General features: G+C 36.9%; 1 protein-coding gene across 2 annotated transcripts in view; it reads right to left on the bottom strand.

Annotated features, from left to right (window-relative positions):
• The window catches only part of ABCA13 (ATP binding cassette subfamily A member 13), a 174,440-nt gene that overhangs the window by 133,216 nt on the left and 13,834 nt on the right, over positions 1-27,390 (bottom strand). Inside the window, exons 5-20 of one of the 2 annotated variants that reach the window (XM_062610878.1) lie at positions 26,472-26,500; positions 24,731-24,894; positions 21,499-21,614; positions 20,318-20,451; positions 18,406-18,570; positions 16,683-16,885; positions 15,936-16,063; positions 13,950-14,044; positions 13,533-13,709; positions 12,938-13,143; positions 11,387-11,529; positions 10,926-11,043; positions 4,364-9,031; positions 3,002-3,108; positions 2,314-2,432; positions 824-996 (exon numbers count right to left, since the gene is read on the bottom strand). In XM_062610878.1, the coding sequence (XP_062466862.1) occupies positions 824-996; positions 2,314-2,432; positions 3,002-3,108; positions 4,364-9,031; positions 10,926-11,043; positions 11,387-11,529; positions 12,938-13,143; positions 13,533-13,709; positions 13,950-14,044; positions 15,936-16,063; positions 16,683-16,885; positions 18,406-18,570; positions 20,318-20,451; positions 21,499-21,614; positions 24,731-24,894; positions 26,472-26,500 (6,745 nt within the window). Of the gene's footprint in view, positions 1-823; positions 997-2,313; positions 2,433-3,001; positions 3,109-4,363; positions 9,032-10,925; positions 11,044-11,386; positions 11,530-12,937; positions 13,144-13,532; positions 13,710-13,949; positions 14,045-15,935; positions 16,064-16,682; positions 16,886-18,405; positions 18,571-20,317; positions 20,452-21,498; positions 21,615-24,730; positions 24,895-26,471; positions 26,596-27,390 lie in introns of both variants that reach the window. The other variant, XM_062610879.1, reaches the window with a different exon arrangement.

Raw genomic sequence — 27,390 nt, 5'->3', positions numbered from 1 at the left:
CTTACTAAACACACATTTTTGAAACTTAGAGATACAAAGCACTGCAGTTCAGGACAAATAAAGTCTATCTAAGGGTAATTTAAGTAATAGTTTACACACATCAGGTACTATTTACCATTCAAAACTGGACATGAGTCTATAGTCCATAAAAGCACAGTCTAAAAGTTCAAATTCTTCTGTATTTTTACTAGAATTCAGAGACCATTCAAAGCAATCATGAAAATAATCCATCAGTCAAACCCGTATAGCAACAATTATAACAAAGATCACTTCTAACTGACAGCAAGTTTGAAATAAGCTACAGTAGCAGTTTTATTCATATACTTAAAAGCTACTATTTTTCCTCCAGGGATGAGCACATATCTGAAATTATCTGGAGTTCAAGCCTGTCAGTTTAAAAATACTATCCTGTGTTTCTGACTGAACTGATTTGAATGTTTAACGTTTTGCAAGAGACATCCAGCTGCTGAGAGGACAAGACCATAGAAAAACAGCTTTAAGTAAAAAATTAAGATATCAAAATTTTGATTCAACTGAGGTCATGGAGGACTGAAAATTTTCTTATTTGTGATCCAAAGCATTCTACTTGTGGAGCAGCAAACAAAAAGTATAAGGGCTTTTAAGAAATATCCAGAATTTTGCTAAATTACTTAAATAATTTGTGCAATGCATTCATTTGATTTTCAGTTAAATGAACAAAGCTTAAGGAGACTTTGATAAACAACATTTCTCCTGTAACTACATAATTTAGGACACAGATGCATGCACAACGTAACATCTCTAACAAGAACTGTTTAGGTTGTCAAAATATAAAAGGTTTTACATTTGCAGTTGTCTCTGTACATTCCCCAAAGTTAGTTGACATTCACAGTTGCCATTGCTGGTATTCTGCATGGTTCTCAGGAAGCTCTCCAAAATATTGGAAAGTTTTTGGTTCATATATGCCATACTCTCACAATCCCCCTTGTTAAAAGCAGGCCACATTCTTTCAATATCCTGCAAAACACAGTGATCATAGGGTTAGCAAATCCCTGAGATGGTGTTATTGCTTGAAGTATCAGGTCTTGGTGACTAGATGATGCGTATTTTCAAATGAGAATATGAGCAAGGTTATACTCTTTTAATCATTGTATTTGTAATTGAAAGTGGGCAACGGATTTTCAAGAATGAAAGAATATTCAAAGATTTGAGTTTTGGAAGCAACCAAAAATATTTGTGAACATGACTTAACCTATCAAGGAGATTCATGCATTAACATAAATGCCATCATTTGAATTCAAAATTTAATTTCAAAATTAAATAATCTTTGCTTTTTGTTTTGTTTGGTTTAGGCTGACCATTTTATCTTTAAAAAAAAAAAAAAGAGAGAAAAAAAAGTCTAGACAAACATCAGTTGCCATTCAGCAGACCAAAATATCTGGATATCCATATCCAAAGTCTTTCTTGCATTATGTTTTGTGTAATATTCACCTTTACTTTTTCTCTTGCACATTTACATTTCTGATTTTGCAAGATTTTTTTAATGGTTGCAGATGTAGGTCATAGAACTGTGGTGACTTCAGAAATGCATTTGTTCAGCAGAAGTTTACTTTGAGATATGAGTGATGTCTCTGACATATGTTTACCTCAAAACATTGCTGTTCACATTGGCAAAATGTCCAGGTAGACAAAATAGAAGAGCTATTTCCTAAAGAGGAGGCAAATTCTATAATGAAAGCATGATTTTAGTATTTTGTCTCTGTGTGCACGCATATATGTTCTATCCACAGGCATGCTTCCAACTGTGGATGAGTCTCAAAATGCCAAAAGTTACTCTCTCCTGCTGGTAATTTCACACACTGTTGAAAAACAGACTGACCCCAACTGGTGACCACAATTGCTATTTTAGCTGGAATAACTCTGATCAAGAAGTTTATTTGTATCTAGCTTGATTTCACACTGTTCTTGTGAAGATTTCAAAGTATAAATGTCATCTGATTTATGAAATTAGCAGGATCACAACATTTAAAGGAACAGGCTGCTGCTTGGTATTTAATGGCAATTTCATTATTTGAGTTATAGGAATTCCAGTAATTCTAATTATATCTACAGCTTTCAAAGCTCACCAATATTTACTTATAGGAATTCCTTCTATCACTATCAAAGGTGTCACTATCAAAGGCATCAGAGCTGTACACACACAAACCTCATCTTTGTACAGCTACTGTCAGAACTCATCATTCAAAGAGCAGGGGTGGGAAAAAGGAATTGATCGGTTTCCAAAGTTTAATGCATGTTGTAAAGTACACTTGTTGGTGTAGAATCTACTCAGACCTGATAATGATCTTGAACCAGAGTGATTCCTTCCATGACAGAGAGGAGTAAGTGACCCATTAATCCATCTTTACATTTTGTAACAACGCAGAAAAGGTTGTTAACGACAGCTGGTTCTTCTGTAAGAGAAAATGTCCAGGCTTACTAGTCTACAAAAAATAATAAATTACTGTGATCATATGAAAAGTTAACCAAATAATAAGGGACAAAAATAACTTAAAAGCAAAGAAAGTCATGTGTTAAGGCACTGAGACATATTTCTGGACAGATTTCTCATTTTAGGGGACAAGAAGGGCTAGTTTGATTCAATTTTCATTAGTCTTCTCCATTACACTTTCCTGGTCAGTAATAAGAACAGCAATACTTGCTACAGAACCAAAGAAGAAAACTTCATTTTTGTTTTGTGAGCAAGAAGCATAACTCTGAGAAGCTGCTTATATTAACCACATCTAACCTCCTTCTCAGGCAGACTGTCCTGATCCTATTTCCCTGTGGAGACAACAGGATGTTATTAACCCTCCAGTGAGTAGCAAACTTTGTTGGTTTAATTTCCAGGCATGAGCATGCTTGCCTTCATTGCCATCATTCAAATTAACTTATTTTTACAAAAGCTTGCTCAGACTAAAGCCTTACCATTACTGTACTAACACATACAGTAACCCGTACTGTCACTGCTGTGGTAACCAACCTGAAAAGATTTTAAGAACATTCAAAATGGTAAACTGCAATTTCTGCAAGAGTAGGACACTAGGAGGGCTTAAATGTTCCTGAAGAATCTTGCAGATTTTAGATGCTCTGTAAAAAGATTAATAAGAAAACATTATTTTCATTACAAAGGTACCACAGAAAATTTCTAACAAGTGATTATGATAGGTTGCAATCTTCAATGGACCATATGAGGATTTCAATATTAACAGTTTTTACATTTGTCTGAACTATTTCAAAATCAAAATATACTTTCTTTTAAAACAAACAGTTTTTCATCATAGTAGCAAGTCATCAGCTTTCTCAAGACATTAGAAGTGTTAGAAAGTACTTTTATAAAATAAGCGAAATCATAACAGCTTTAGAAATACTGAAATCCCACAGCATATACTGACTTGTTGGCAAATACCCAAAGTCTCTGATATTTGAGGGAGAGAAACCACTTTTCTAGTATTTGCTTTTGACTTTTTAACATATTTGTCTAATACCTGGCCCTGCTGACTATTGTTTCTGCATATTTGCATAAAATTTAATCATAAAGGTCTAAATAACAGACCAGAGTCATGCATCAGCTTCAGTATGCCATTTCTCAGCTGGTCCATGGAAGTAGGATCAGTAGGTCCACCAGCAAGACACCCTAAAGCTGTTTGGAGCAACCACCTTGTGGATTCATTCAGTGAGTGTTACCCCAGTCTAGCAGTAGTTTTATTTAAGAAGTTGTTAGTAAACAGTTTCCTGAAGCTGAGTTTCCTCTCATGATGGTTGTGTTTGATGTGAGATCTTTGGCTCAAGATTCCTTCAGAAACTGTATTTGCTAAAATGAAAAACTTAACCTTATATGCATAGCCTTAAAAGGGTCATCATGTTTGCATAAATCACCAACATTATTTAATTTGAATACACTTCAAATACAGTATAGCTATGTCTGGATATAGAAAGAAAGAAAAAAAACCACAAAGAATTAATCCCAAGCATTTCTTAATATTTACCTCCATAGCCAATATGACTGTTGGCCACTAATAACTGTTGGTTCAATGTTCATGCCTGCAAGGATTTTAAAACACTAATATCTTCAAACATTTTTTTCTGTAGTAGTTCCAAAGAAACCACCTTGAGTATCAATACAGATGACTTATCACATCTGTAACCTGGCCCACAAAATATAACATCATATCACATATGCCTGGTCTGAACAATATAAGTTCAAACACAGTAGTGTTTTACTCAAAGGCACAAATCTGAAATTAGACAGTAATTAACTTAAAAGTTTTGATTGAGCTGTTTACAAACAAGGACCCCTTCTGTCATTGTCAGCACACTGTCAAAGTACATAGAAAACACTCACCTAATTTCTGTTATTATATCCTTATGCAAATCTTTTAGCAGGAAGGTTATTTTGTTCCTGTCATGTCCTGTGGTAGACTGAAATATCATCTGCAAGATCTCTTGCATAAACTCCAGAGTTCTGTTTTGGGACTGAAGAGAGACTTCTCTATTCTGTGTGTTACCAAAAAATGAATCAGTGAAATCAGCTGCCTGAAGCTCAGTATTGTTTGGATGGAGTAATTCTTCTGTAACAGCAAGATCAGCAATTATATGAAGGAGACTCTTGAGCAAAACTGAATTAGCAGTATGAGTATAATTCAAGTTTTCTCTGCTAAGATGACCATCAACAAACAACATACTAGTGTAATCTTCCTTAGGCTTATTTTGGAATATCTCCAGAAAGTCAATAACATCTTTCACAACCAGCAATAGGTCATTTGCTGAATTTTCATTAGTCATGAGGAGAATTAGAGAATGTATTATTTTAGAATAATTTTTACTGTTACATTCGCATACAAAGCTGTTCATGATCTTTTGTATGTCTTCAAAATTTCTTAACATAGGAGTTACAGATGATGCGTTAAACTGGTGTATTAAAGCATCAAGATCCATTGAAGAGGACTGTCCAGTGACTAACCTTAATAACTGAAACTCTTGGTTTATCACTGCAAGTAAGTGTCTAACATTAAAATTCACCAATAAATCTTCTACACTTGTAACTACAGGCAACCAGAAGTTCTCAAAGTTATCAGACATATTACTGTTTCCATTTAAAGCTGATAATACCATAAGCGTTGAGTATGTCTGGTTCCCAACAGAAGACAGCACCATGAAAGGCTGAATTAAAGAAAGAAAAGAAAGGATAGCTTCTGTATCCAGAAGCCCAGAAACTTCACTGGTCATATTCTTAACATTAGTAAGAACAGTCTTTATAAGTGATGTTCTTGAGTGTCTGTTCCAACTTAGACCACCATAAAGATCATCTAGCTGTCCAATAACACTTTTGGCCATCTCCATTTCTGCCACTGCTATACCGCCCAGTGTTTCTATAATTTGTAAAGCCACTTGTCTCTTCGGTGTAGAAGAACAGTTGACTGAATATGTATTGTTCACCTGCAGTGGCACAGCATAGAGGGACAGCTTATTCCAAAAATCTAGAAGCTCTTTAAGAACTGACCCATTTACATGATGAAGCTCAGAAAACTTCAAAAGAATAGAGTTCCATTCTTTGATCTGATAAAAAAAGCAAGTCAGATTCCGAGTGATATCCATCTGAAAGTCTTCCATAGTGCATGAGGAACTGTCTTCCAGAGTGATGAGTTTCAGCTCCTTAATTACTTCAATGACTGCACTGTAATTAAGGGTATAATTGGTATACACTAAGTCACAAGGTGTAAAAGTGGGAGGTGTTGCTGTTGTGAGACTCCAGCAGAATGCTGCAGAAAAACAAACTGAGGCTTCTGCAGGTTCATCAGACGTATCTGTCAGTGTCTCCAGTAACATCAGAAGACTTTCTACTTGATTAGAGAACTCCTCTTCAGAAAACATTGGCATTTTTTCTTCCTGAGTCAGTATGAAAGCATAGATTTCAGTTAGAGCTTCCGTGATGTTTCCATGAGCTAATCTTTCTGTAAGACTGATGACATCAAGGAGGAAATGGAACATCTCTTCTACATCATAGAGCTCATCTTGTTCAAAGAGTGCTGTTATTTGCCATAAGCCAGTCAGGTTCCAATTACATGAATTGTTCTCAAATGCATCCCACCAGTCTGTCAACATTCTTAACTCAGAGTTCTCAATATACAAAGGTTTGATATTTTTAAAGAAGTTATCCAGGCTCCTCTGGACTTGTTTGAATTGTCTTATCAAGAACTCAACATCCATGCTCTTCATGTTCTGCACCAAGACTACCATGCGCTTTAGAAATTCTTTATCATCTCTTAATGGAAAGCCAGTAAAACTAGAAGACTTGAATATTTTAAGCGCTTTATTTACCAGTTCAATATTTAGAGCTGCTGTTTCTATCAGTTCCTGGAGAAATGTTTTGTATTCACCCTTTAAGTCAAGTTTACTAATCATATATTGAAAGAACTCCATCAACAAAGTAGTATTTTTCTGATGCAAGAAAGGTTCAATCTCAATATTTAAATGAGAGGAGCTGTTTTCTTGAACTTCAAAAGTTTTATTTTTCAGAAGAGTTTGTATTTCTGCCAAAAGTTCTACTGATGAAAGCTGATCGTGGTGAAAAGAATTAGGGAACATCTTCAAAGTCCTGTTAAATCCATGAATTGACTGAATAAAATGGGTCTTATTTGATGCATACCACGAGTGCCCCACTAAATCATTGACAGCCATCTGCCTTCCAGAGTTACTTAAAAGCATAAAAATAAATTCAAGCACACTAATGTAATCTTTTACATAAAATTCAGGATGAATATTTTTTAAAGTTTTTGCTACAATACTGAAATAAACGTTTAGACAAATCACATCAGAACCAGTTACAGAACATTCAGGGAACATCAAATTAAAAACCAAATTAACAATGTCCATCACATGCATTAGCTTAGTACCTGTCTCAATGCTTTCTAGAGATTTCAGCAAAAATAAAATATGTTTTGCACTTTCAAGGTGGGAAGGTGACTTGTAAATTTCACTGAGATTACGGAATCCATGTATCCATCTGTTACAATCCTCTGCTTCATCCACTGTACTATAAAAGTTTAGTAAGGAATTGAGATGAGATGAAAAATTTGTTTGCAAATGGCTTGTGTCTTTCAGAGTATTGTCCAAAAATAGTTTAGTAATATTCTGGAAAACACTGATGCAGACCATATATTTTCCTTGAAGTACACTCTTAAAGAAAGCAGATGTGTCTTTCATTTCAGTGAGAATAATTCCAAGTTCCTTTTGGGAAAGCTTGAGAACAGTAGAAAGGGAATTTCCAATGGAAAATGCACCAGCACCCCTACCTTCTACCTCAGATTCTCCTGATCTCTCTGAGATTAAAGTATCAAGCCAAGAATTCAAAATCTCTCCATTAACAACCTTTAGTAGAGATTTCTGCAATTCGGTTATCATGAGTCCCATCATTTCTAAACCAGTTTCTAAACTGTTACCTTTAAGTAAGCTTGTGACATCAACTTCATCATTAAATACATTTTGAAGATTGGCAAGGAAAGCTTCAAAATCTTTCCAGTCATTTAAATCACCACCTCCTTCAAATATTATATTTAATTGATTCATTGCTGCTCTTGTCGTTTCAACAATAACCATAGCTGTACTATTGCACAGTTTATCATGAGTTGCATTTAAAAGACTTTCAGAGAGATTTGCCAAATCATCTCTTAGACAGACAAAAAAGGTTGAATTCAAATTTAAGATTTTGGATGCTTCTTCAAAAATCTCTGTCCAGGTTTGAAGCCATGTGAAAGTGCAGTGCAAAGCATAAGGCACACTTACCTTATCTCCCAAGTTTGTTATATTAGACAGAACACTGTCCAGTGAAAGCAGAAGTAAGCTGTAAACCTCTGCTGAATAATCATCAGAAGTAATGTCTGAGAGATAAAAATCAATGCACTCATTATGTGACAGGCATTCTGGGGAGATATCAAGAAACTGTTCCAAATAACAAAAGGCATCTCTTTGGAGCTCTTCATCTATAAACAAAGTTTTAAGGCTGCTCAGAGTGCTATAGACAACATGCATATCTTTTTTTCCTTTCTGTGCAAGAGACTGGGCCTGAAATTCCGTGTAGTTGTAAATGGTTAGTAACTTTTCACAGAGAGATTTACTACTGAAGTTCCAGAGAACATCAAAAGTTTCAGACAGCAAATCAAAAACTTGATCCCTATCTTGGAAATCATGCCATTCTTGAAAAGATGATATAACTTTCAAACTCTCATAAAGAACTGTTAACAGAGTGTTATTGCTTTCAACATTTAAGATGAGATCTTCATTCTGATACAAAGAGAAAAGTATTGGAACAAGTGAGACCACACTATTGCTGTTTAGTTTTTGGATGTTTTTGAAGAAACCATGCACAATTTCTCCCAATTCTTGTACTTTGTATCTAAAAGTTGCATTTGAGAGTAATAAAGAGGAGGCATTACTAACCCCATGAATTCTGCTGAAAGAAACATTGACATGATCATCAGCCAACAATCCAACCTCATAGAGATTCCTTAGGAAGTTTTCACTTAAGTGTTTTTGATGGTTCAAAGCAGCAATATTTAACTGTGGCCAACTAGTCAGGATATTTTGGAGCAATAGTATACTTCTATTATGGATTTTATTTTCTGTAATGAAAATTCTAGATAAGGCCTCTAATACCTCCTCCTGTTCCACTTGCCTCAAATGAGAGAGCCTAGAGAATACAACTTTCACTATACGCCAGAAAACTTCTATTCTCTCTTTCGTCCAGAATCGCTGAAGAGGCTGGAAATTTTCTTGCAGCTCATTAAGGAGTTCAGAAACTGCAGATTCCTTCCCCTCACCAAACGTTTTCATCCATCTAATTGTATTATTCAAGACATTTTCAATTAGAGACTGGTTTGACGAAGCTGAGAAATCAAGCATTATAATATGTTCTATGACTTCTACCAGATGAAAAAGATGATCTATATCCTTTTCACCAGAAATAGTTAAGTTTTCTTCTCTCTTCAAGAACTCTTTGAAAGATGTCAAAATCCTGAAAAATTAAGCACAAGTTTTTTTCTTATTACTTATGTAGCAGGCAGACAATAACTGGTTAATTAGATACTATATAATTTTAGAATATAGTTTTATTCAATTTAAAGAAGTTCAAATATCATTTAATTATCAGTCATAAAACAATTACCACAAAACCTAAAACAGCACAAATGACAATTACTTTGTTTTACAAAAATGTGAAAGAACTTGCTGAAAAGTCACAGCACATTCAAATCAAAACCTCAGTGTAGGCAGCTAGGTTAAAGAAGCGTGCACTGATCAGTAATTATAATCCACCTTGTAAGCCATGAGAGTCAAACACCTTTAATTTAAGCATGTCACATTTTCAGCTGATGAAAAGAGCAAAGCTTTTATGCTTCACAGACTAATTATTTTAAAGAAAGGAACTATCAATAAAATCAATCAGACCCTCTAATTTTCCATTAATTCAGAATGAAGTTTTGGGGTTGTTTTGGTTTTTTGGTTTTTTTTTGCTTTATCATAGATACTGAAAGCCAAAACATTCCAGTTGACTGATTGATTGATAGCTGAACAGTGTCATTTTAATACCTGGGGGAGGGGAAATGAGACAGGACACACCAACCAACCAACAGCAACAACAACAACAACAAAAAAACACACATGAAATCACAGTAAAAAATTCAAATGGTGTTTCCATTGTGTCAATACTGTCTATCAAAAAAAAAATTTTTACTAGTTCTGTCAGACTGGTGACGACCGAGGTGTAAGGAGAAGGAGCATTCCAATGCAAGATCTCAAGATGAAAATACCTTCTGAAATATGTTTTCTTTTAATTGCTAAAATGCAGAACACCACACATGACTAAAAAGTTTTGTGAGGGAATTTCTGTGTCACTTACTGGTATGGCTTCTACAAGAGAGAAACCAAGATGTCAGCCATTAAAAAAAAAGTATTCCCCAAACAGAATCTCTTTCCTAGTCAAAGAAATACCTCTGCATGCATAGCACAAAAATCCAAACAAGTTAGCTGATTTTGTTAAGTCCTACTGTGTAAAGAAAATAGTGCATACTTTAGAAACAGTGGGGGTTATATTTCCCTTTTTCCAGTCATTAGGAACTTCACCTGACTGCCATGATTTTTCAAATATGATGGACAGTAGCTTAGCAACTTAAATACACATTGTAAGAAGTGTATTTAAGCATAACTCAACATTGAAGTTAGCAATTTACATTCTGCAACCTGTGGTTTTTTTTAAGGTAGATATTAAGAACATCTAAGCTTTTGATTCTTCATCTTTCACTGCATTGATAGTGGCTATTTCCATTCGATAAGTTAAAGAAGGAACTGGTTCAGCAAAGAGCTGAAATATCAGCACAATGAAAAATAAAGTTCAAAGTCCAGAAATATAATTTAGAAAGTATTCTTATCTATTAACAGCTGTGATCACCAGCATAGCATGGTAAATACTAGCACTTAGTAGCAGAGGCAACACTCAACAATTATTCCAAAGTTGTTCAACTAGGAGTATTTTAATTTTTTTTTTTTAACAGAGTGATGATTAAATGGCTCTGGTTTCACTGTTCATCTAGATATTAGGAGGACTATAATGCAAGTAACTTAGTGACAAGAAGGCCTTGTTACACTACATTAGAACTGTCAGGAGTATACCACTTTGATTACTGTTGATAACACACCAAAGATGGAGACGTCTTTTTTAACGCCTTTGAATGACAGCCACAAAATCGTAACTTTCTTTGTAGAATTCTGTTTCTTCCCAGTAATACCAAAAACCATCAGTCATTTGGTGAAAAGAGGCAGGGTAACTATCAACAATTGCAAAAGTCCAAAGTGGAGGTGGGATAAAGGATTTCTGGAAAACAGTTAAATAAAGGAATTAAATTGAACCTTACCGTGCCCAGGAAATAAATGAGGAATAATCTGGTAAGTTTTGCAGAAATGCTAAATAATGGCCTAAAATGGTCTCCAAATTGAGCTTTTGTCTAGAACATAAAGATGCTTCTAGCTCATCTGCAGAGAAAAATGAAAACGTCAACATCAAGAGACATGTCAAAAAAAAAGTAGACACTCCACAGGTTCAACCAGTTGGAATTTTCCCAGTAGAAATGGACAATCCAAAAATTCTCTATCTGTCACTAAAATCATAGCTGTTTATCAGAGTCAGGCTTTGTATATTATCACTTTTCTTTGCTAATGTTTCAGTGAGCTGATGAATCCTAAGATTGATGGAAACACAAACAGGCTTACAAATATAAAAATCATCATCGTTTCCCTTTCCAAGGAATACAGTACCTTACAACAGACAGGGAACCATCAGAATAAAACCTATGATGTGCAGTAGCTCTTTCCTCACCTGACTGACCTCCCATGGTGCCTGCTGCTTTTTCATTCATGGATTGAGCTACCTCACACATCCAACTGACAAAAGCTGCTAAATCCTCCCAGTATGGGTTATTCTCAAAAACAAACAAAGTTTCTTCAAGTGTATTATTAGTTCTGAAATGACACAGAAAACAAGGGTACCATTATTAAACCAGTGATTTCTTTCAAAGTCAAATTACCTAGTGAACACATGCTGCTTCTCTGCAAAATCTCTAGCTAAATTCTATTGCTACTTTATGTGTACAGACAGTCCTACTGACTTAAGTGGGAACTCAAGCAGGCAGTCTAATAGCAGAGTCCTTAGCTAAAGAAACCGACAGCATAGGTATTACATCGTTCTAACCCCAAACCAGAAACCAATCAGTCAAACACAACAACAAAACATACAAATAGCGCTTAATTTTTCTTGGTCTTCAATGTTACTTAAGCATCTATTCCCAGGGACCTTTAAGCTCTATCAGCAGGTTTGATGCTCTAAAGAGGAATGTAAAACTAGTCCTTACGGTCATTTTTTAGTCTTTTAGTAACAGGGAGAGAGAGAGAAGGCAATCAGCCATTGACCAACAGCAAGAGACAAGAAAAATGACAACAATTTTCTAATATCTGGGATGTTATTAATATCTGTGGATTTAATCCCTGCTGCCAAAGCAGCTTGTGGAATTTCTCATAGATTCTTGAATGATTAGAGCTAATAGTTTTAGAAAACTCTTCTGTCAAGTATCTCATGTACAGAAGAAATGTAGATATTTGTCTTCTATACATGTTTAAGTTTGTGACATAAAACACGTGTCCAATATAAATGCAATTTCACATTAAATGTATTATTCTCATGCTTTACATTGCCAAGCAGGAAAAGTAAAACACTACCTTATTATAAAGTACTTTATTGATATAGGGATTTGTCTCTAATATAGTCTGATTTAGCACCATGAAAACTTCAAATCAGTAGAATTACTGAGTCACTGAAAATGACAATCAACTTAAAAAGACGAATGGATTTTCTGCCAAAATAGAGGAACAGCAACTACTTGATGTGTTGAGAAAGCAACTTGAAGCTGCAGTACCCCTCCTACTGTGCTTTCCTAACTACCCTCTTTTTGATATTTCCCTGCATCTCCCAGGAGTCTTTCAGATCCAAGTTACCAAGCATCCTGAGCAGCACAGTGCCAGAGAGCAATACGAGGAAGCAGGCTGAAAAGTAGCAGAAAATACGTGGATGTGAGAAGATAAAAAGGAAGAATAGATTTTTAGAATCCTAGATACCTGCCTATCCTCAGGCTATTTCCACCCTTACTACTCTCCAATACTACTGCTGCTACTACAAAAAAAATAATAATAATTAAAAAAATCATCCTCTACCTTCCTGTTTGTGCTTACAGGGAATTGTTAATACTGGGTGGCAATCAAAAGCAAAAAGCAGGATTTTAGCCTTTTTATCTATTCAGTTACTCGTTATAATACCTTATTCCAGGCTGGTACCAGTCAGAATCTTTATGTATTAAAGGGTACACAAGATACATACAGTGAGAAGAGCAGCTGTTCCTGACAAGAGCTGAAATGGACATCCTCCTCAGATGGTGCTTCTGTGCTCAGCAACTGACTAATTTCACAGTAATAAGCATAATTTTTGGTTAGCTGTTCTTCTATTTCTTGCCATCCCAAAGAGTCATTCATTACTGGATCTGGCAGGCTCTGTCGTCCCTGAGTTACTTTCTGCAGAAGCAGGACCTTTCACAGTAAAGAAAGCAATATTTGAAACCAGCAAAAAGGAAACTCACCTTTGGTCCTGCTTCTTATATTTGTAATCTTAATGTTATTGAAATACAATGTAAAAGAGATTAAATGAGCAGTCTTTCAAACCTTCCAGTTCTTTTTCTGTAAGCCACAGATACTTAGCAGGTCTAAAATGGCACATCCACTCAGGAGACTTACTAAGACCACTTGTGCCTAACCACCAAGCACATTTTGATCAGTTTAAATGATCAGTTACCCATCCACTTATTATTAGCAAACAAGAAGCAGTAAGCTACAACCCCTGCTAATCCATTTTATTTTGTAATAGTATTATAAGTAAGGCACTGCAAGCCTTAAACACAAGAAAAGTCAGAACTACTCACAGATTCCTTTAGTGACTGGAGCTGGTTACCTAGCTTAAAGGTCACCTCTGAGCCATTGCCAGGGCACATGTATATTGCTAAAATGCCAATGCCATCTGAGCCCTGTGGAAGTCTTAGGGTCTTCTCAAACATTGTAAGCAGGTCATTGCAAACATAGGAAGCATTGCTCATCAACATCTAAAATTTAATTAATATACTGTCAATTTAAAAATGAATTCAAGATGAAGGAACAGATTTGATTCACACTCCATATTAATTCTTAAAATGAAATGTCAAAAGACAAAAGAGTACAAAGTAAAGTTGGACCAGAATGCTGCCAAATAAAAAGTAAAATACTTAACAAGTACTTTTTATCCCCCCAAATAAGCCTCTGGAGCTTTATGCAAATTAACATACAAATATCAAATAACAGCATACCTGTTTTAGCTCCACAAAGAGCTTTCTGATGTCAAGATGAATGAGTCCATCTCTTTGGGCAAAGGGAATCAGTTTTTCCAGGCTACTTAAAGCGTCTGTAAGACATTTTTCCCACACACCCCACAAAGAAAATATTTAACCTGCACAGTAATTTTGGGATATTACAGTAGGAAACATCCTTATAGGAAGAGAAAACTGTGCATGACAGAGTTTAAAAATACAGCAATTAGAGAGGTATAAAGGTTCAATTTTGTTTAGATGACATCCCTGCCCTGAGCTCTCCATTTTTCACAAAAGATGTACGCAATTGCACTCTGCACTTCTGGGGAGCAAAGACAGCTCCCCTCATGTGCCACCACTGAAAAAGGCTCATGGAGACAAGGCAGGAAGAGACAAGTCTTCTTACACCAGCAAAAGCATGATCCTATCCACTTTCATAGTTATATCAGAGTAGCTCAAACAACTTCAGTGACCTTTCATGATTTCCAGGAAGGAAATGAGGTCCTCTGTGGGCTTCTAGCTATGAATGTTGTAAACTCTTCCCACATGTAACTTGATTTAACCAGCAAAAATTTCTGGAATATGGAAAGGTTGCCTAATTCCTCAAGCTCTCAAGCAAAACTAATCTCTCTCTTCTCAAATGAAAAGACAACCACAGAAATGTTACCAGGTCATGTTATTGAGTTGCCAAATCCAGTAGCCCTACAAAGATCAAGCTGTCACACCTCCATGCCCCCTGGTCCAATGAGCAGCAAGGCTGGGAGGCACACAAGCCAATGCATGCACAGTAAATGCACATGGCCATCCACATAGATCAACACAGACCAACACATACAGCACTTGCATGCCCACAAACAGCACCAAAGGCCTCACCCTGTTAACCTCCCTGGCTGGTCAGGGTGAAGGTCTGCTAGAGACATATATATATATATATATGTACACACACAGTGTCAATCCCCCCTAGCAGCTTGGCTCAGCCAACCAGATTGCCCAGCAGATGCCCCTGGCTCTCAGTCTCCCTCCACAGTTGCTGACGTCTGGGTATGTGAGCCCAGAATAGAGAGATCTCACCCAGTAAAAGAATTAGAAGCGCAGTCTAGAGAGAAAGCAGGACAGACCTACAATGGTCAGGGGCATGGCCAGGCAAGCAGCCTCTTTATTACGAGAGACCCCTCTTTTGTCACCTTATTGCTGTTTTCCCATCCTAGTTACTCCCCAAACCACCTAAATAATTTCATCTCCCCGCTTCTGGTTCCCCTTCCAAAGCTCTCATACTGTCTTGTGCAACCCCAAAACACTCTTTCCCTGCTTCCTCTAATAAGTCCAATGCCCCCAGGCAGTAATGCTCTTCAGTCTGTAAGGTGGCCATTTTGATTCACTTGCAATGACCAGCCAGAAAAGCCAAGCTACACCTAAATCTAAACCAAGACTTCTTGTTCATACCTATATGCCTGGCTGGATAGTCAACACTCAAAAGGTTGTGGTCAATGGCTCGACAACCAAGTGACCAAGTACCACCAGTGAAGAGTGACATTCCTTAGGGGTTAGTATTAGGACCAGCACTGTTTAACATCTTTGTGGGAGACACGGACTTGGGGATCATCAGCCAGAGTGTGAGCTCGCAGCTCAGAAAGCCAACCATATCCTGGGCTACATCAAAATGAGTGTGACCAGCACATCAAAGGAGGTGATCCTGCCCCTTTAGACCACTCTGGTGAAACCCGAACCTTGAGTACTGTTTCCAGTTCTGGGGCCCCCAGCATAAGGCCAGGTTGGATGGTGTCTTGTGCAACCTGGTCTAGCAGAAGGTGACCATGGCAGGGGTTTGGAACAAAATGATCTTTAATGTCCCTTCCAACCCCAACCCAGGGCACATGTATTGCAGAGCCCAAATGCCTTCCTAGAGGTAGAATGTTACTAATTTTCCATGTTATACTGTGGAAGTCATTTGAGTGATAGTAACAAATAACCACCATTCAGCTTTACCTTCAGTGAAGTATAAATACTGTGCTATCACATTCCTTATGGCTCCATCTACCAGAAGCAATCTCTTTGAAATAGGCCATTGAGGTACATCCTGAAGTACAGACTTCATTCTCTCCAGATTCAGGATTCTGCAATCAAAAGAGGTGGAGCACAGTGGCATTGTGTACTACAAACAGAAAGATAAAGTTGCTAAAAAGCTATGGGACTTTTTTTCTGTTGTGCAGTCACTATATCATCTACTTTGTAGGTTCTTACAACAGCACCAGTATAGCAGTTTCCTTGTATAAAAAAAAGAACCAAATTCCAAAATGCACAAATAAATTATTGAACAATTTGACTGCAGGCTCTCCCTTAACAGTAGATAATGGATTGTACCTTTCAGATTAATCCTCAGATGTTGATTTGTATAGTATAGATCATCTCTCCTCTAATGAGGAACAGGTTTTGATATGAACAATTTATTACAAGTATATAGCCATACAAATGCCAAATTGAGGCCAACATTATAACTCCCAGAAGGGATACAAATCATCCAATGTGCAGTTTGAAAGAGAATTATCAGTTCCTGTGTTCTGCCACAGTCTTTTCATAAGCCTCTGACAAACATAAACTCCCTGCATCTACAGCTTAAGTCCTGTGCAGAATCTCTCAATTCATTTATAAATCAGAAATCAGTGAAGTGTAATGTCAAAATAAATATTCAGTTGATCTGAATTTTATAAGACAAGTTGCAGAAAGATAACTTACAGATCATGAGATGCAGTATATCCTTCTGAAAAGTAGGCATCTGATTTCTTATTCCATTCCTGGATCAGGGTACTTATCTCTGCAAAAAGTTTCCTGACTTCCCTGTCATCTAGAAACTGAGACATTAAATCATCTATGATTCTTTCAAGTTCCAAAAGGAGTTTCTGAGAGAACCTGTTGTTGCTGAACCATTGCTCAAATACCTAGAAGATTGAATGCAAAACAGAATGCACCTTGTTAAAAAAACAAAGCTTTATCATTTAGAAAATACACCAAACTTGCATGTCTAAAAAAAACCCAAGCACACACACAATTAATAATGACAGCAAATTTTCTCCCTAACAGTGTCTCTAGACTCTGAAATTACTGGCCTCACAGAGGCTGATTTACAATACAGTTTCAACTGACCTGCAAGTTGGCTATATAACATGCTACATCATATGGAGAACTAACATCCTGTGTTGTGCTGTCCCTGCCCACAGACCCAGGAACGGTAAAATAAAAACGGCCTGAGGCTGAAACCAATCAAAAGCAGACCTCCAGTCAAAAGGTTGCTTTCCCTTACAGGGCTTCTGCCTACACTAACAAGAAAATGGAAGGCAGCAGCTTCAACATTTTTGGTGCCCAATTACACAGAGAGAAGAAAAATGAGCCTGCGTGCTCCTATTGTGTAGTCTGGAATAAATAAGGCATACTAAGGCCTGGCCAAATCTACTGACTACTTTCCTTTTTCCACCATTAATTTATTTAATGCCAAGTGGTCATAACAGAATTTTACTGTAAGAGATGTTCTGTTCCCCAAGGGAATTTCCAGTGGCCAGCAGTTTACAGTACTTCAAGTTGCCACCATAAGGATGTCAGCTCTTCTGAAAAGTTTTTAAATCATGGCTGAAATTATTAATGAATTTTCCTGCAGCTAATAGAAATTAGTGCATTAGTTTGGGCAATCAAATTATTACTTCAAGTCACACATCAGTGAAACCTTTATCAAGAGAAAAATCAAAGGCTCCATTTTTGAGGAAACACACAGTAAGCTCTACATGCTTTCTTCAGATATTGCGAACATCTCCACAGCAGCTTGATACACAACTTCTATTATTTTATTTAAAAAAAATCTCATATTTCAGTGAAAAAACAAACACCAGCATTAAGACAGCTAGGGAAGTGTTTTCATTCAAAAACATCTGAATTGTTTATCCTTTTCTCTATGAACTACACATATGTCATCCTAGAGACTGCATGCCAAATTGTTCTGCCAGAGCAGAATTTTGAGATGCTATACTAGACATGTACTCTCATCCCCTGCAACGTGCTTCAGCTACTATTGCCAGAGATAGTGGAGGAAAAGTAAAAATAAATTAATTGTATACTATATCAGTGGAGGCCTGTAGTCTGCTTTCAGTTTTGCCCTTAATTCAGGCTCAGGTCAGACAGTAAACTTCTTTCTGCTAGGCCTCTGCATCATATTATATTTCACCATATTCCCTATTAGATTTCAAATCTGTATTTGAGTTAATGACAGAATCTGATTAAGTGGACACATGGTGATAGATTAGACTGCCACTGTAACAATTCTTTCTATGGATTACTTTGTCTTATTAGCAAGATGAAAATTTTACAAAAGTAACATTTAACAGATGATAAGTCAGATCTTTATACCGAGTTACTGTTGACAACTACATGCAAAAAATTAGGAATTTAATCTATTAACTTATTAGCGTACCTGTGCATAGAGTCTGAGCTTGCTGACAGCATGAACAAGATATATTTTGGCCTCATGCCATGTAGAAATACAATCGTCTTCATTATTCTCTTTATTTGCTTCATCTTTTGGCACTCTCGACAGAGCAAAGCACACAAACTGCTCCAGTGTCTCTCCTGTGGGAATCTGGCAAGGATATAAGAAATTAATGAGTATCTCAAGACAGTTGCTGAGTATTATCTCTGCTATCAACTTACTTATCTGGTGACAAAAAGAATATAGCCTCCTTCAGTGAGAACAAAGCCCACTTAATCCAGCCTCATATTCTAGGGCACATACTTCAAAGTATTCCACATGAAGAGTGCTGTATAAAATACCACTGGCACATTAGGGTACTTGTAGACCTGGCAGAATGATGAGACTAGTATATGCAAGGAATTTTCACCATGTAGCTACCCCAGCATTACTACTTCTATAGTCATTTGCAGGTTGACGCTGAACAAACTTGACAATGATATAGTACCCCTATACTAGAATAACTGTATTGAAGCAACTTCACCAGTATTAAAATTACTGATGTGGAAAGCACTCAGCACAGTGATACATATGAACCAATGACTGCATGCAGAAGACTAGTTTTAAATTGAAGTCGGCAGGTTTCAGCAATGTGGCCAAGAGGCCGGAATTTTTTCCTCACAGCCTGACTTCTAGATTTTGTGTCGAAAGATTTATTATTCCCAATCACATAAATGTCATTAAAGCATACAAAAATAATATAGCTCATTTTAATTATTCTTGTTAATGCCTTTCTAAAACACTTGACATCCTAACTCCTCTTGATTGTGACTAGAAAATTCATTAAAAGTTTTGCAGAAGTTTTGGCCTCAAACTACCTGGGGCTTCAGATGCAGAATTAAAGTGCTCAGAACAGATATTTCCAGGTTTCTATATTTCCCTTCATACTTTCTGAAGGTCTTCAATGCCCTAACACAATCACACAAATCAAGATATTAGCTTAAGTAGCTAGCGAGTTGCCTGGGATTACACAGCCAACCGTATCTACCAGGCTGCAGTCAAAACCCATTCAGTTGATCAAACTGGCCAACACTGATTATTTCATTAAAAGGCCATTCAAAAGTGAAGGATTTTTTAATAATTCATCCCTTTGTATAAATAAGCTATTCTTATAGTGAGCTCTTCTGGAGTACAACTCCAGACTGTACTGGCAAAGAACAAACAGATTTCAGATAAATATCAACGTGTTCAATTCAATCACTGTGGACTTCAGCTGAAATTCAAAGCGTTTCAAGTGTTTTGCAGTCAAGCCATCACAACAGGTCACTTTGATCTAGAAGGCCAGAAAATCTCTTTTCTCAGAGAGGGCTTTCTTCAAAATTTGATAGATCACTGGTATGTTTGAATAGTCCCACTGAGAGACTCATCAGTCAAGTATACTGATATCAAGACTGCACAACTGAGAAAAAAGGACTCCTGATGTGCCTTAATTTACACACAGAAGACACGGGCATTCTTTGTCTAGCAAACCAGATGAAAAACACTACCTGACAAATTAATCCAGGCACCTTCAAGTCTAGGAATTAGTTTAAAAGCTTAGTGAAACAAACCAGAGTTCTCTACAGGATTAGGTAATAACCTCAGGACCTTGCTGTGTTCAGTAATAACTTCATAGAAGCATAAATTCATTAATGAATACAACTACACCTATCAATATTTTCATGTGCAGAAATTTCAGCTGAAGCTAAATACATTTCTGTTTTGGTGGGAGTGAACCCAGGATATTTAGGAGAGTTATAGCTTCCTCATGAATGTAAGATATGACTATAGCTCCTGTAAGGCATGAAAAAAAACCCTTCAGGGTAGAAATAAAAACAAAGATGGAAAAGAGTGACACTGAAATTTCCAAGTGATTTACCTTTCTTAATTGTGCTGTATAACTTAGTAACTTCTCAATGTGAAGATCATCAAAACCACACCTGGATTCAAGTTCTGTTCTCACTGCATGTGGATTCCACAAAACATGCCAGAGAGAAAGATTATAGTGAAAACCTGAAAGAAAGAAAACCTTCTGCTTGCATCATTCCTGCTTTTTGTTCACGTTGTTTCTGATGACATCCAAGTACCATGTACTTTTCCAAAAAAAAAAAAAAAAAGTGTGGTGTGTACCTGAACACCAGTTTCACTAGGATAAAATTCATGAGTGCATTAGTATTATGGCAAGGCCTGTTAATCTGACAGTTCATATGACAATGGTGAGATGCCCCTGTACAGTGATTGCCAGCAGACCAAGCAGCGTGCAATTCAAAACTGTGCATCTAATTCTGCACCTAGTCATGAAAATGTGTGTGCATGGGCTGGATACGGATCATTGCTGAGAGCACACATCAGAAGAATACCAGAAGACCCAAGAAACTCAAGTTCATTCTCTGTGCAAGGTCTCCAACATAAACACCCTTTTACTACTTCTGTCTTCATTTTGTCAAGTGAAGTGGGATTCAGACTGCATATAATTCTTACCCTGACCTTACATGCAGAGCAGACAGCCACACCTAGAATCTTATCATGTGTTACCAGATAGTTTGCCCATGAAACTTGTTCCTGACCTTTTCTTGAGGAGTTGTCCTGGGGCCAGCCTACCTCCTCTAATTAAACTCATCTCCTATAAACAGCCCTTCAGGTGAGACCAGGATTTATAGCAACAGAAAAGCTTGAAGAAAATAATAGAAGCTTAAAGAAAAACAACCACAATGCTTAACACACATGTCCAAACCAAGAGGCTATCCTATCAAATGGAAGAAATTGTCCTCTGTAGTGATTTCATCACTTTCCAAAATTCATCACTGAAAGATCATTCTAAACCGAATATATGAGACTAACGTGTTTTATTTAGCAAATAGTTGCCAGAGTTTGATGCACTTCAGTTTTTAGTAGTTAAAAGACAAATCAATAAAGAAATGGGTTAACACTACAGCAATATAGCTCATTCTTAGACCTTGTACTTCAAGAATTTAGCAGAAGCTTGGATAGTTACTTCTATTGAGTATTCCCCAGTGTGCTTGAGGTACTTCAATGAAAATCTGAAGCAAAATTACTTACCGTCTAAGCTCCTATCTTGTACTGTTGCAGCAGTTAAATTCAACGTTGTTTTCACCATTTCATAGAAACTTTGGCCCCATGGCATCATAGTTAAATCCTTCAATGATGCTAAGATACTGGAAGTGAAAGATAAAGCAAAACTCACGATCTCTCTACACCAGAAAACCAGAAAGGGCTTGGAGGAAGAAGACGATGCTCGAGCATTTGAATATTAAGACACTTTTTTTTTATCATTCAAAAACTGATGTCAAATTAGACTTTTCATGAAAAGAAATACCCACACATTGAGATTTTACTGTTAAGAGTTTAACTCAATTTTAAACAAAAATAAAGAAACGTGTCCTGAGAAGACCAATGTCATCTGAAAAAAAAAAAAAAAAAGTAAAGAAAAGAGTTTAAAATGAGAGTAAAAATGAGAGCAAAAATGAGAGCAAAACTACAACCATTATCCCCACTACAAGGCAGGATGGACACAAAAAGCATACATTTTATTTCTACAGAATCTGCAGAGAAAAAATGAAACTTTAAAGCAGCAGAACACTTTCTCTCAAATTAAACAAAGCCTATTACAGAATGCATTGATAAAATTATATTGAATTTCTTAGAAGTCTCAGTCACACTAGCTGTGAAACAAACTTCTTTGTTAATGTAGCTGTAATTTGCTGTTAAAGGTTTATGTTAATTTACCAGTGATTTCCTATAGAATATTCCTTTATCACTATGCAAATAATCCAGTTTTGTTAGAGTGGATCAGCAGTTTCCAACATATGTGAGAAGAAGAGAAGAAAAGCACTATTTAACTTCACCAAGTGGGTGTGAAAAGTCTCTATTAAGTACCTCTGGGAGACACAACAAACACAATACAGTCCAGGAAGTGGGAGAAGTAAATTTAGGAACCGTTTTGCTGCCTAAATTCTGCCCAAGACAGGACCTCAATGTATGTTAGTACTACAAAGCTAGTCAAGAGTAAACACTGGATTTTGTGGCTGTCTTTCCAAATTGCATTAATTATGACAAATTTGGTTACTGAAGGACACCAAAGTCTTAAAAAAACCAAACCCCAAGTCTCCTTTTACTAATCACTCGTGGGTTGACACAAGCTGTCAGCCAAGCACCTATGCAGCTGCTCATTCACTCTCTTCTCCCACAGGGAAGGAAGAAAATAAAACAGAGGTGAGAAAACTCATAGATCAACAGAAAGACAGTTTAATAGGTAAAGAAAATGTTGTGCATGCAAGCAAAGCAAAACAAGGACTTTATTTACTACTTCCCCTCAACACGCAAATACCCAGCCACTTCCTGGAAAGCAGGGTCTCAGCATGCAAAATAGTTGCATGGGAAGACAAACAACACAACCACAAACATTCTCCAGTTTTGTCCCTTTCTCACTCCATCTATGCCTATAAACTCAGAGTAATCACTGCTGAGAGTATATTAACAGATTAGTAACTTGACCAAGCACAGCAGCCAGTAGTTACTGCTATCTTTGCTTACTGCTGCTGAAGAATAAAGCAATAATCATGAACTTATGATCAAGTTCCACTTTTACCTCAGGAACACACAGAACCTTTCGGAAAAGACTTCTGCTTTTGGGATATAAGCACCACAAGGACAGCTAATACATCCTTGCATGCTCATAGTTCAGAGAACAAGCTGGAATAAGGTTACACATGTCTCATGCATGGGCCAGGGGAATTAAGCCCCGACACAGTTGCAGCCCACATATTGTAAGAGATTTATTTCCCAATTTAAAAAAAAATATGCCATCATATCCTTATATCTTTTTTTATTAGGAAAAAGGCAGTGGGATGCTAAAGGGTGACAGAATCAGCACAGTAATTCCCCATTCAAAGTCTTTGGGCCCCTGCCTCCCTATGCAGTAAGGCTGGTGAAGTTGGTGCAGTTTTGCACAGGCAACCAGGTTCAGTGGCCTTCTCTAACCTTATAAATATGTTGATTGATTACGACAATTTACTATCAACTGATTACAACCAGCTACCAACAAATACATTCCTGACTTTTCCTAATTAATAATTCCATTATTTTACTGAAAATTCCTGTAGATACTTCTCAGTCTGTGCTTTTGACGTCATGCCTTCCTCTGGATCCAACTGTCCTGTACCTGAGGCAGAAAACCTTCACATTCAGAATAGTCTCTGTGGGTTTTTTCTTACTGCTTCATTTCTTGAAAGAGAACAGCCAAAGCTACTTGGATAGCAAGAGGCTTGAGAAACGAAACGGAGACATTTTCCTGATATTGACAAAGTGATACATACACATTAAGTTAATAAGAATCCAAAATATTATTTTATTATATTCTTATGTAAATATTCTGTCTTCCAAAGACTCCCAAAGCACATTACAATTTTTAAAGTCATATTATGTGATGGGCTAATTTCAGTCATTGCTAACATGAAGATACTTCTTGAAGACTCCCAGAGAATCTCTGCTGAGTTTGAGAGACAACAAAAGTATACTTATAAAGGAATTAAAATGGGCAAAACCTCTTACCACACTTCTACAAAAGCAGAATCTGGTAAACAGAAGAAAAATTCACCCTCTTCACACCAATAAGAATGCTTATTTTATTAAATAGGCAGGAGAAGAACAAGAATTGCATGTTGTCGTGGTTTAAACCCAGTCAGGTAACTCGTTCACTCACTCCCCCCCTTCTTGCCCTCCCCCTACTCCCGGAGGGACGGAGAGGAGAATCAAAAAGAATGCAACTCCCACGGGTTGAGATAAGAACAGTTTAGTAACTAAGGTATAACACAAATCACTACTGCTACCACCAATGATAATAATGATAAAGGAAATAACAAGGGAAGAGAATACATCATCTCACCACCAGCCGACCGATAACTCGCCCCCCCCAGCCCGACCAAGCTCTAACCGATACCTCCTCCAACCCTGCAGTCTCCCGGCCCTTCCGGCTCCCAGTTACCTCCTGGGCATGACGTGCTGTGGTATGGAATACCTCTTTGGCTAGTTTGGGTCAGGTGTCCTGTCTCTGCTTCCTCCTGGCTTCCCCTCCTCCCTGGCAGAGCATGAGGCTCACAAAGTCCTTGGCCAAACCAAAACATCGCTTGTTATCAGCTCTGTTCCCGAGCTGAAAGTCAAAACATTGCACTGCACCAGCTACCAAGAAGGGGAAAAATGACTGCTACTGCTGAACCCATGACACATGTAAAACATTAAAACAAAGTGCTTTCAAGAATGCAAAAGTACTTACTTTTGAATAGCTTCTAGAAACTGTGTTACAGCAGCTACCTCATCTTCTGTATAAAAGCTGCTCAATTCAAGGTGAGGGAGCGAATGCAAAAAGTTCCAGAAGTATGGTTGCTTGTACAGGTTTTCTGCTCTAGAAATCATCTCCTCTGCTTCATTCAAATCCATCTTTATGTGAAGAAAACACATTTACATGGAACTCTTCCATTAACAGAAAAGAAACAAACAAAAAAAAAGCAGGTGCCTGTTACTCTCCCTACCCCTGCTCTTCCCCTCCTAAATTTTAAACCATTTAATTTTTTTTTTTTCAAGTGGAAATATACCTCTAGCTTTGGTAATTTGCCACATCATTTTGGTGGTACTTTGAACTTATGTCAGCTTTGTTTCAGATGTCTTTTTCTGCTTTGTTGGAAAACGGAACTGGGAGAAAAGCTGAGCAATCTCTTCTTGCTCAGAAGCATTAACTTTCCCAAAGAGATCTCAAGCACAAAGGAGTTCTTTGGCCCTGAAATGAATTTCTAAGTCTAAAGAGCAGGGGACTGCCAGGAACATGCCATATTTGCCTCAAAGTTCCTTGCAGTGGGTGTGAAATAATTGATAAAAATGGCTCTTTAAATATGAACTGACTGGGGTAAAATTACCTCTTTTATAGGACTACACTATCAGATGCCTATGCAAAACATAGCATCTATCACATTTGGGTTTTATTCAGTGTTTGTTTCCCTAAATTAATGTTTCACTAGGGCACTTTTGGAATATGATAACATGAGCAGTGTTTACACAAAAGGAGGCTTATGTATACAAGCTCTGTTACTAATAATGATAAACTACATTCATCTAAATATTTTCCTAATGTTAATACATTCTTTCTATTCTATGTTCCATTCCTGATATTAAATTTATACTGATACAGCTCTTTTCAATCATCTCATGAGCAGTCTGAAAATGTTACTATAAAATTGCCATCTAATTTCAAGTTACAGATTGGAAATCTAGGTTTCATGAAGTAGCCGTTACCATCAAATATAGAGAAAATTAATTTTAAAATATTTTTAAACTGAAGCCAGTGATCTGTGAAAGGTACAAAAATGATAGTAATGGTGATCTACTACTGTGCCCATTCAGCCTTCCTCTTTCGTTGAGAATGCAAGAGTGAAAGACTAATGCATTAGGGACAGCACAAAGACTAAATTCTTTCACAAACTGCCAAAGAGATTCTGAGGATAGTTACACCATATCTTGCAATTCTGTCTTCCTTCACCCCCAATTGAGCCTGCTTTCCATATTTACTGGATCAGAAATCTGAATTCAAACTAATCTCATCCAAGCAAAAGCCTCACCTTTTCAGTCTCACTGTCCTTTTTTAAGTGCTGGGCTGCTGAGGGAAGATGATTAATAATAAGTAGACACTAGGATAAGAGTTCCTTGCAAGACATTTTGTAATATGTTATATAGCTACATGGGATCTGGCAGATGCACTTTTAAATTGCTCCTAATGAATGACTAGCCTTCAAACAGCTGAGGATTTTAGCTACTAACAACCTAGACTGGTTTAAATCAGTAATGTAGAAATCACTGAACCTCTGTCAAATTTACAAGCCATCATTTTTTCTTTCAACAGCATACCAATTTTCTTCTTAAGATAGTTTACTAAAACTTGACAGGATGCAAATCTCTAACCATTATAATAAAGATGCCTCAAAATCCAGAACTGTAATTTAGAAACAGACTATAAAAATACTTACATTAAGAAAGGTGGTGATGTTACGGAGCCCTGTAAAATCAAATATTTTCCTTTACACAGAAGCCTTATTAACTTCAAGAGAATCAGTTTTATAAGCAATAGCAAGTAGTGCACAAAGGGCATTTCTACAGGACTAAAGGCATGTGAAACAATAATACCCTACAAAGACAGCAATCCATCTGATTTTCTGTTTTCCAATACTTTACTATTATCAGAAGAAAAAGAAAAAATCAAACCCCAATTTAAAAGAAACTGCTAATCATTCACTTCTCAGTAAAGCAAAATCATCATATCCACACTAGATGAACGTACGAGCTCCCAGACAGCCAGGCATGAAAATTACTTTTGCCTAAATCTTTCTGCTTGAAAACTCATCCAGAATGGCAGGATAGTAGCAGCTCTTAAATGCCCACCTGCTACAGCAGCAAGACTGCACAGCATGGGTGGGAACACAGCAGCAGCATCAGACCTTGGTGTTTCCAGTCTCTTTTAGTGTGAGACTGAATTGTTTGCCTAGTAGTGAGCTACTGAGGTTTTCCCACCCCTACACTCTCTAGTGCAATAGAAAAACCTGGGAAGAAGAACTTAACTACTGATAAGTTACTTTGGAATGTATCTTATACCAAGTAACTATGTACTCAGGTTATTAATCCTTACCTTTAAATCTTTCCCTTCATAGCATTTTGTTAACTATCAAGTAGCAAAGCAAGTGTATAGTTTTAGAAAATGAGCTTTTTTCTTCTGATAATTTTAGGATGGCCACAGTAATAGTAATCATAAAAGCCCTTCTTTCCGTTCTTTCAGATGGGCTAAAAATTTAGTTTTTACATTTTATTTTTAATCTAAGAATATTGCTTTATTTGCTGGTTGTCATTACCTGGTAGACAAAGAAATTCACTATTAGAAAGATCACAGCTTAC

The sequence above is a fragment of the Pezoporus occidentalis genome, unplaced genomic scaffold (assembly GCF_034315485.1).
Source record: "Pezoporus occidentalis ecotype Australia unplaced genomic scaffold, CSIRO_AGI_Poc_V1 ctg15, whole genome shotgun sequence".
NCBI lineage: Eukaryota > Metazoa > Chordata > Aves > Psittaciformes > Psittacidae > Pezoporus > Pezoporus occidentalis.
Note: the sequence above shows the minus strand (reverse complement) of the source record. Positions and strands in the feature narration are given on the sequence as shown.